Raw genomic sequence first — 11,336 nt, forward strand, 5'->3', positions numbered from 1 at the left:
TGATTTTTTCTATTATGAGATTATGAATGTACAGAAAATTCATAATTACATAATTGTAAATTCATAATCTCATAACAGAAAATTCATAATTTAATAAATATTTTTCTTTTATGAGATTATGAATTTTCTGTTATGAGATTATGAATTTTCTATTATGAGATTATGAATGTACAGAAAATTCATAATTACATAATTGTAAATTCATAATCTCATAACAGAAAATTCATAATTTAATAAATATTTTTCTTTTATGAGATTATGAATTTTCTGTTATGAGATTATGAATTTTCTATTATGAGATTATGAATGTACAAAAAATTCATAATTACATAACTGTAAATTCATAATCTCATAATAGAAAATTCATAATTTAATAAATGTAAATTCATAATCTGTATATAGAATGCAAAACACCGTTAACAGCACATTAACTAATTTTTTTATTTTTATTTATTTATTTATTTTTTTATAAAAACGATGCCGTTTGAGACCGTGTTCACGAAACATGATGAACACGTTTCCACGGCATAATTTGGGGCTTTTATGACAGTCTACTGTCTACAGATATATTCATTAAAAATCGTAATATCGTATCACCTTTTGACCAAAGTTGGATATAATTCACTAGTTTACATGAGTGAGTAAAAGAAATATTGGCATGTCTTATATTTATTATTTAATAATAATAATAATAATAATAATAATAATAATAATAAATTAATAATAATAGTAATAATAATAATAATAATAATAATAATAATAATAATAATTCTCCAACACCTATGTATTATAAAAACTTGTGTGAAACCGTCTCACAGATCTTTATCTGTGAAACGGGTCGAGTCAAAATGAAATGCATGTAATGCTTATACTGAAAAATGTAATACTAATAAAGAATATAAGTTGCTTATAAGGGAAAAAGAGTAATTTTTTTTCTTAAAAAGTCAATTGAAAAAATTGTTTTGATCAATTTTTTTTGAATTTTAGCATTTTGGAGTAATAAAAAGCTGATTAACCAAATACTTATTTGATTTTTTAACCAATTCAAACAACTAATAGTTGTCAAATAAGCTAAAATTGACTGGCCAAGCACCTTGTGCTCATATAACCTGTAGTGACTTTCTCATTTGACGGGTCATGAGATCGAGGCTCAGTGGAGGCGGTGTTGACTCTTTGTACTTCGACAGGTTGAGAAAGTATAGAGTATGAACAGATACTACAATGTAACAGAGTCAGTAGTTAACTGAAAAGCTAATTATTTTACCAAATAGAATCTTTATTTTTTATTAGTATTATATTTTAAATATAAGCATTACATTTTTCTATTGACCGTCGCACAAATAAAAATACGTAAGACGATCTTACAAAGAAGTAAGCTTAATTTTATTATACTTAATTCATAAGTTGAACAAAACAATAAATTTTTAACTGCATATATTTTCAATTAATTGATTGATCACACTTCTAGAGGATACAATGCAATAATTAAATAATAATTTTTTTTTGGTGAAAAATAAATCCACCAACTCCTTATCATCATCAAGTATACCTGCTGTTTGCATGTTTCACCTACTAAAGTAATACGGAGTAATAATTATAGTAGAAATATAATTGGTTCGTGGAAAATGATTCATGCATTACTTTGGATACAAAACTCACCTTAAATTTTTTGATTTGATTACTTGTCAATAATTTTTAATTATTGACATCAAACTAAAAATTATATTAATGACAATCAATCAGGTCCTTTTATTATTATTATTATTATTATTATTATTATTATTATTATTATTATTATTATTATTATTATTATTTATTTTATTTTTAACTTGAAGGGAAATTTGTACTTAAACAAATGTAGAGATGCGACATTTGCGAGGATACTTAGTAATTTATTCAACTACTCTAAATTGTCTAAATAAACTACCATTAGAATAATTTGAGCATCACCAATCGAGGTTTTGGGATTATTTATTTATTTATTTTTTATTATTATTATTATTTTTTTTGTTGGAGGAGAGAGGGGCTGAGTTGAAGGTAGAGAAGGGAGAAAAGAGAAGAAAAAAAATACAGGATAGAAGGTTAACATTAACGAACACGTTCACGAACATGTTTGTTAACAAGCACGTTGACGAACATGTTCAATACTATTTGCAAACATGTTTGTTCACGTTCATGAATGCTTATATGAACATGCTCATGATCACAATTTGTTATTGGACAAGAAATAATCTATGTTTACCAAAAATAACCAAACAAGTAACACAACAACAAAGAAAATACAAACAAATATTAAACGAACACAAACGAGCTTGTTCGCGAACATTATTAAACGAACACTAAACGACCTTCTTCACGAACATTATTAAACGAACACAAACTAGCTTGCTCACGATCTCTTAGCAAACGAACTTACAACTACTGTTCAGACTCTGTTCGTTTATTAACCGAGCTCTAAATTTTGTTTGTTAATGTTCATTTACCTTAATAAACGAACGCTTACCGAACACGAACACGAGTAGTTTACTAAAAGCTATGTTCGCTAACACCCCTAGTCTTTAGTGGCTTGCGGCCGGAGTTTTGCCCCTTGGTGGCTTCCCTAATGCGTGATGCTCCGGTCACCTTGACGGAGTTGTCTGATTTTTTGGTGGCGCAGGAGTTCATTTGCACCGAAGATGGTGACGAACTGGGTGCACCGGCGGCAATGACAGTTCATCGCGGCGGACATGGTGGTGGTGGAGGTAGTGGCCAATCTCGAGGCAGTGGCGGATCTGGCTGTGGTCGTGGTCGGGGCAACCGGGTTCATGGTCGAGGGCGCTCTCGGTCCAGCCTTCGTTGTCAAATCTGCAATGGTCAGGGGCACTCCGCCTTGACGTGTTATAGTAGGAATTCTGAGACGCTGGGTCCCCAGGAAAATATGGCATACCCGACAGAGGATACTACCTAGGTTGGTTCACATCAGTCGTTCCCAGACACCGGTGCCACGAACCATGCTACTCTCGATGCTTCTGTGATGTCATCCACCGCCAGTTATGATGGTCCTGACACTCTACGAGTCGGCAATGGTACAAGTTTGCCTATAGTTAGTGTTGGTTCTGCTTCGATAGCCTCTTCCTCTAGGTTTTTTAAGGTAACTAACATTTTGCATGTTCCTGACCTTTCTTCCTCGTTATTATCTGTTCAAAAGTTTGCTAAGGATAATAATGTGTTTTTTGAATTTCACCCCTCTTGTTTTTTTGTGAAGGATCTTTCAACCAAGGAAATCCTTTTTTGAGGGAGTGTTTCAGGGGTTTATATACCTGGCATGTTTCGCGTCATGTTCCTGTTGCGTTTGTTGCTGCGCGTGCGTCACCTTCCATATGGCACATGCGGCTTGGTCATCCTCATTTACGTGGCCTGCCTGCGCCATTGATTTTTGGAAATGGGTATCATTATTTTGTCCTATTTGTGGATGATTATACTCGTTATGTTTGGTTTTATCCTATGCGTGCAAAATCTGACTTATATTCTATCTTTGAGTGGTTTCGGTCACTAGTTGAACGTTCGCTTTCCCGTAAAATTATTTCAGTTCAATCTGATTTAGGGGGAGAATATAAAAAGCTACACTCCACGTTATCTTCTCTTGGTATTCGACATAGGCAGTCTTGTGCTTATACCCATGAGCAGAATGGTCGGGTAGAATGTAGGCATCGGCATATAGTTGAAACGGGACTAGCTTTAATAACTCAAGCGTCTATTCTTGCTCGGTTTTGGGACTACGTGTTTGAAACAACTGTCTATTTACTCAATAAAATGCCTATTCGTGTTTTGGATAAGGAGTCACCACACTTTCATTTACATTGTTCTCCTCCTTCGTATTCTTTCCTACTGGTGTTTGGTTGTCTTTGTTTTCCTTTGTTGCGTCCCTATAATCGTAACAAGTTACAGTTTCGGTCGGCACCCTGTGTTTTTAGGATATCTTCACTCGTTTCGTGGCTATCGTTGTTTAAATATAAACACTAACAAGGCGTTCATCTCTCTCCATGTGCGGTTCGATTAATTTACTTTTCCGTTTGCTGCTTCGTTTTCTTCGTAGGCTGCTGAATCGTCATGTACCATTCAGTGGGGTGTTGCTCCTGTTCCAGTTGCATGGCATGCTCTAGGAAGTTTGGCAGTGGAGCCTATTGTCCATCGTAAGTCCGTCACTGCAGCGCCATCCTTGGCTTCCAGTGAGCGGACAGTGACCGAGAGAGCATGTGCAGCTGTCTCGGTCTGGCCATGTGCGACGTGCTTCCAAGCAGCCCCAGCCTCGGTCCCACAGTATGGCCACGCGTAGTATGGGTCCGACTGTGCCTGAGCCAACTTATTGTTGGAAAAAATAGCATTAAAATGGCATAAAATGACATATTAAGTGGCTATTTTGTGGTACAATTATCAGTGGGGTCCACTTCCGATTTGGGTCGGGGCAAAGTGGATTTGGGTTCTTCGTAGTGAGACGAAGAGATTGATATATTGTACGCTCAAAACGGATAATGGGTGAATGAGATATTGATTCTCAAAGTAGACCCATTGAGTTGGAAAAATGTAAGGGAAAAGTGAGCTTTGTCCCACATTGATTTGGAAAGAGGATTTCACCCCCCTTTTATACAAGAGCTTTTTTAGAGCTTGTAGAATTGTATAGGATAGAGGCTCTCTCGCGCGGACCATTTGTTGGTTCTGGACTGTTACAGGATTAATCTTGTATTAATTCCACCTTCTGAATTTTTGAGTTAAATCTCAATAATGGTGGCTGTTTCAGATGTTACAAATCGTGGATTAAATGCTAAACTAAATGCTATTGATTCTTCAACTCCTATATAAGAAGAGTGTAGGAGCAGCAGGTTCACACAGAGAGAACAACACACACAACACAGAAAATTCTGTTTTTCCCAGCTCCAAAACTCTGCTCCTACTCCTTTCTTGCTACTGTGTTTTGTCCGTGCTCTAGTTCGCCGGGTTCGTTCGTTTGGGTGCTCAAACGTCGAACCGTTGTACGTTTTATCCTGGGAGACCTAGGCCACAACGCTCCTAGCACTTTTGGGAGGTGGCAAATAAGGTTTTAAGGAAAGAAAGGCACTCGCCTAACTCGTACATCTCTTTCTTCCTTCTCCTTCTTTTCTTGCTTGGATTATGCTTTTAAGCAAAAATCCGTTCTCTCTTTTTTATTGTTAATTTGGAATTATAATCTAAGGATTATATTTTCTTTTGGTTGATATATATTGGTATATCTTTTTCGTAGATATACATTTATATATAACCATTGGGTCCGTCTTATATATATTTGTGTGTATATATATATATTTCGGATACATATATCCAATAATATTTTATATATATTTCGTGTGTATATATATAAATATTATTTTACGGATATTAAATCGATTGTGGTTCATTATCACCAACACTTATTACTCTCAAGTAGTGCAGCTTGAGTGGCATGAAGCCATGGACTTGAAGTTCAATGCTTTGCTTCATAACAGTACATGGCGGTTAGTTCCCTACACTCCAGGTGTGAATGTTGTGGGGTGTAAGTGGGTGTTTTGAACTAAGAGGAATGTCGACGGTTCGATTGAACATCATAAGGCTCGTCTGGTGGCTAAGGGCTTTAACCAAGTTGCAGTGCAAGATTTCTTTGAGACCTATAGTCTGGTTGTCAAGCCAACAACGGTTCAACTTCTTCTGTCTTTGGCTGTGTCGCGAGTTTGGGCGATTCGCAATTGGATATCCACAATGCATTTCTGAATGGCAGTTTAGCTAAGACCGTGTATATGCGCCAACTGCCCGAGTATGAGGACAAGACGATGCCTAATCATGTGTGCTTGCTTCAACGGTTATTGTATGGTCTTAAGCAGGCTCCCCGTGATTGGTTCACGCGGTTGCACAATTTTCTAGTTTCGGTTGGTTTTACTCCCTCTAAAACTGGTGTCTCTTAATTTGATTATTCTCGTGATGGCCTGGGGTTCAACTCTATTTTCTAGTATACGTTGATGAAATTCTGGTCATGGTGTCTAACTCAACTCGTGTAGCCGGTCTTGTGGCTAAGATGACATTGGAATTCGAGGTGCATGATATGGGAGCTCCATCATTTTTTCTCAGGATTGAGAGCATACCGTTGTCTGGTGGGATGTTCCTTTCTCAACAACGATACATGAAGGATATTCTCAAGCGTGCTGGAATATATGGTTGACTGTAACCCTGTTTCTACTCCAGTTTCACTCGCTAAGACTAATGATGCTCCGACGGTTCCTTATGCCGATCCTACTCAGTATTGCAGTTTGGCGGGTGCTCTGCAGTACCTCACGGTAACTCGTCCTGACTTATCTTATGCCGTTAATAAACTTTGTCAGCACATGCATGCTCTAACCACGGCTGATTGGGGCATGTTGAAGCGTGTTTTGCGTTATGTCAAAGGCACTCTCGGGTTTGCTCTTCATATTAAAAAGTTTGTATCTGTTGACATTCATGCCTTCTCTAATTCGGATTGAGCTGATAACCCGGATGACCGAAAGTCCACGAGTGATTTTGTAATTTATTTGGGTATTGTATAGTCTATATTCCTATATTACTATCGTAGAGTCTTTGTGTAATGTCATGTTAGACATTCTAATTCTCATCATTTTATTTTCATACACATAAGAATCAAATATTTGATTTAAGTAAATAATACTATTGGTTTCAAAGAAGAAAAAAAAAGTAAATAATACTACTACTAGTCTACTACCTTTGGTTCAAAGTCCATCCATAAGAAGAAGGTGGAGCCGACAGTGGTACGCCTCACGCAAAATTTGAGCTCCTGATTGAAGTATGTCCAAAATAGACATAATAATAATAATACTAAAATTAGAGGTCTTGTTGTGACTGAGTAATAGTGTGAGCAACACTACAAAAGCATGTCACGAGACGTTAAAAGACAAAAATAGCTACCTAGCTTGTATCTACCACACCCTTACCCCCCACCCCCTTCACAAAACACATACCCGTGAGTGTGAGTGAATTCTCCATTCTATTCTCACACCATTTTGTCTGTGCCCACCAATTACTTCTTCAATTCCCAATAAATCTGAGCTCGCTAGCTTTCTCATTCTTCCTAATCTGCGATCCTTTAATGGCTGCTCTTCTGCCATTCAAGTTTGCTCTGCTTTTCTTATTTGCATTCATATCCCTCAACTCCTATGTAATTCCAACTCGTGCCCTTAACGTCGGCGTTGACGCCGGCGCCGGCCTTTCCCTGGTATGTATGTCGTCTTTTAATTTTCTTTTGTTTTTATAACTAACGACACCAAGACATCTTTATTAACGCTATTTATTTCTTCCATTTTTTTTTTATTTTTTATTTTTTGGTTGAGATTTTAGGCCAAAGAATGTAGTAGAACGTGTGAGTCCAAGTTCTGTGGAGGTAAGAAAAAACTACACTTACCCAAACTTTTATTTATTTTTGGAAAAAATTGTAATTTTATTTTTTAAAAAAAAAAGTAATTTTAGTGACTCAATTATTCATTATTAGTTATTTTAGTCAATAATTTTTAATAATTACAATATACACCTTTAACTTTTTAAAAATTACATTTTAACCCTTAGAGCAACAAAATTATTAAACTCTATAAAAAATTTTACTTCAGTACATGATTATTCTTTGTTCTTGGTAACATTGTTAGTTTTGGTATTTTATCTTCAAAATACTGAAATAGAGATTTGACAATATTCCTTGCTAAATTATCTCTTTTCAATTGCGACACATCGTCCCTATTTTCCTTACATGACCCTGCTAGAATCATGTTTTTCTTTTACAAATGAAATAATGAGACTAAACAAAATTATAACTAAAGAAAAAATATTAAAAAGTACTAAAATAGACATCCTACTTAATAAAAATTTAATAGAGTTTAATAGTTTTGTTACACCAGCGGTTAAATGTTTAACTTTTTAAAGAATTAGGAGTGTATTTTGTAACGGTAAACAGTTAGAGCGGAACAATTGAATGACTAAAATTGTATTTTTCCCTTTATTTTTTACTTGAGCTAATTATATATAGCTTTAAAAAATTATCCAATATTATGATTTTCTCTAATTCGATTTTTGTAAATATATATTGGAAGTGCCCCCATTCCTAAGATATGGGAAATACTGTGGGATTCTGTACACCGGATGTCCAGGGGAAAAGCCGTGCGACGGCCTTGATGCTTGCTGTATGCAGCATGATGTTTGCATTCAAAACAATGGCAGTAAGTTTCTTTTTTTTTAAAAAAAAAATTACTTTTTTTTTATTTTAATTCCTATTGTCTTGTCTTGTCTTGTTAATTAAATTTTAGTGCCAAAATTAAATTGATTAGTCAATTAATTCTAGTTTTAGTCTCTTTTTTTTTTTTTTTTTTTTTTTTTTTGAGAAAATTTCACTTTTGATTCCCTAACTATTATACATGAATTACATTTTGGTTCTCGACTATTAAAGTTTTCTAATTAGGTGCATAACCATGTAATTTGTATCATATTTGGTCCTGTCGTCCAATTTTTTGACCAACTATGGCTGGAAGTGCTCCTTCCGGAAGAAGCAAACGCAGTGCGCCTTCCGGAAGAAGTATTTTTGGCAATAATTGGACGACATGACCAAATGTGATACATATATAGTCATGCACCTATTAAAAAAAATTTAATAGTCAAGTACCAAATGTGATTCATGTATAATAGTCAATGGACCAAAGAGAATTTATTTATTTTACATTTTTGGGTTTGATTCTCACAACCATACATTTGTTTTTTTTGTTTTGTTTGGTTTTTTTTTTTTTTTTTTTTTTTTTTTTTTTGGTAGTATACATTTGGTTTTAATCTCTCAACCTTATTAAACATTTAAACTGAATCCAATTCAAATTGTCCAAAATGTCTTCAAATAAAGAAGGGTGAAGAAGGTTCAAAATAGATCATTTTGAATTGAATTTGGTTATTATGCCAGGGTTTAATATAGGGAAAATTGTAAAAAATGCCCCTCTATAATATGCCAATTATCAATGTCACCCCTGAATTATGAGTGGTGTAAATGTTTCCCCTCAATTATCAAAATGGTGTACATATAGCCCCTCCCGTAACGGACCTATGGTTCCCCACCGTTGTCCATCGATGGTACTTCGAATCGAGGGAAGGAAAAAACAACTAAATTACATATTTACTCCGACTTAACGGTGTCGTACACTAACGGGGAACCACATGTCCGTTACGGGGGGGGGGGGGCTATATGTGCACTGTTTTGATAATTGAGGGGCAACATTTACACCATGCATAATTTAGGGGTGACATTGATAATTGGCATATTATAGATGGGCATTTTTTACAATTTTCCCTTTAATATACTAAAAGTGATAATATTACTATAAAAAAAGTAATATTAATTATTTGTTTTTGAAAGTAAAAGTGATATTGATCCATACTAAAAATGAGTATTTGTTTGCATAGATACTATGATGCAAACTAAAGTAATATCTGCCCCTTAGTGCGGATATAACACTCAATAATGTAATTGACTGCACAAACCAAAGAGTGTACTAAATGAAGTAAAAACAAAAACTTCCAATATATGTTACTATGATTTATTCATTAAATTAAAGTTCAAAATTTTATTTTATGAGTATCAAGTTAACATAATCACCAATAGATATATTATGGCAGTTCAAATGTGAGAGATTTGTTACAAACACGTTTTATTAATTATTATAAAGAGAAATAATTGAAATGTATTTTTATAGTATATGTGTGGGGTGGTGGTTCCCTCTTGTAGTCTTTGTAGGTAAACGTGACCTGTCACATAGGATTACAAGCTTTCCATAGGATTATACTATACTTTGCATAATTTATGGACAAATTTTGTATATTATATTTCTTGTATTTTCATTAATTGTTTTGTTGTTTTCACTCGTTCCCATTATCATAATACATTGGAATAGGGAATTATTCAGAATATATGTTGTACACAATTATTTGAAAATTTATTATTTTTCATACAAAGCTTAGTGTATAGGTTAGTGTGTTTAACTAGTTGATAGCATTAGCTAATTGTAGAAAGATGTTTGATAAATTAGCTGTTGATTGATAGCTGATTACATACAAAATGATTTTCTCAAAAAGTTAATTGAAAAAAGCTGCTTTGAATAGCTTTTTGAATTTGTGTTTTGGAACAATAAGCTGTTACAAAAAATTAATTAATCAAATACTCATATTGGTTGTTTGACTAAGTCAAATAACTAATAGTGGTCAAACAAGTTAAAATTACCTGATAGACTAAATTAAAAAATTAAGCTGTGAAATATACAAAAAATAATAATTTTTTTTTTTGGGTTTATGTGCAGATGACTATTTAAGCCAGCACTGCAACAAAAACTTTTTGGCGTGTGTGACAAAATTCAAGAAATCTAAGGCCAAGACGTTTAAAGGAAACACTTGCAAAGTTGATGAGGTTGTGAATATAATAACAGATGTGATGGATGCTGCCATTATTGCTGGAAGAATTTTCAAGAAACCTTAGAATTAAAGAATTCAAAATCCTTTAGTTTGCATCTTCTATCATTTTAATTATTTATTGTCTGTATGGATTTTTTTTTTTTTTTTTTCTCTTTCAGCCCATTAATTATTTAATTAAGAACAGTTATTGCATATCTTGGAAAGACATTTATTTATTTCATGTTAAGTTTCTGAGTTAATTTATTTATAATTTAGAACTGCTGCCTTAAAGCTAATTTTCATTAAAAATATTTATCAAATTATTATTTATTATACAGTTTGCTAACTATTTTAGCAAGAACAGAAAATCAAGATTGTAAAATTACTGAATTGTCTTAAAAATTAACATTAATTTAGTAAATATTTATTTACTTACTACTCCATTTATCCCATTTTATGTGTCTGCTTCGATTAACAAACCTTGACTGAAGTTATTTTTAATCCAAGTTTTCATAATATTAAGTTTAGGATTAGTATACAAAATTTATATATTTAAAAATTACACTAAAAGTACTATTAAACACAAAAAGTTAAATTTTAAAATAAGTAAAAAATACTACTAAAAAAAATAAACAAAGAAGAAATAGTTGGTTTGACAAAAAAATAGTAAATAAAACAGATAAAAAGGGACAAAGTGAGCAATAAAGTAAAATTATGTAAGAAAAATTAGTTTGTAATTAATTATATTACTATTAGGTCTAATTAATTGAAATTGATTTATAATTTGTTGCTACTGTGTCCAATATAATGTTGTTCATTATGTTCTTTGCTATTTTTCTTTGTAATATTATATACAGATCTAAAAAAAAAATCAAATACTCGGTAATATTATA

General features: G+C 33.3%; 1 protein-coding gene across 1 annotated transcript; it reads left to right on the forward strand.

Moving 5' to 3' along the window:
• Positions 1 to 6,960: 6,960 nt before the first annotated feature.
• LOC109164029 (phospholipase A2-alpha-like) lies at positions 6,961 to 10,705 on the forward strand. Its single transcript, XM_019312778.1, has 4 exons — positions 6,961 to 7,249; positions 7,372 to 7,414; positions 8,115 to 8,240; positions 10,353 to 10,705. The coding sequence occupies exons 1-4, from the start codon at positions 7,124 to 7,126 to the stop codon at positions 10,526 to 10,528; spliced, it is 471 nt and encodes a 156-aa protein (XP_019168323.1). The 5' UTR covers positions 6,961 to 7,123; the 3' UTR covers positions 10,529 to 10,705.
• Positions 10,706 to 11,336: the final 631 nt, after the last annotated feature.

The sequence above is a fragment of the Ipomoea nil genome, unplaced genomic scaffold (assembly GCF_001879475.1).
Source record: "Ipomoea nil cultivar Tokyo-kokei standard unplaced genomic scaffold, Asagao_1.1 scaffold3056, whole genome shotgun sequence".
In the NCBI taxonomy this organism is placed as follows: domain Eukaryota; kingdom Viridiplantae; phylum Streptophyta; class Magnoliopsida; order Solanales; family Convolvulaceae; genus Ipomoea; species Ipomoea nil.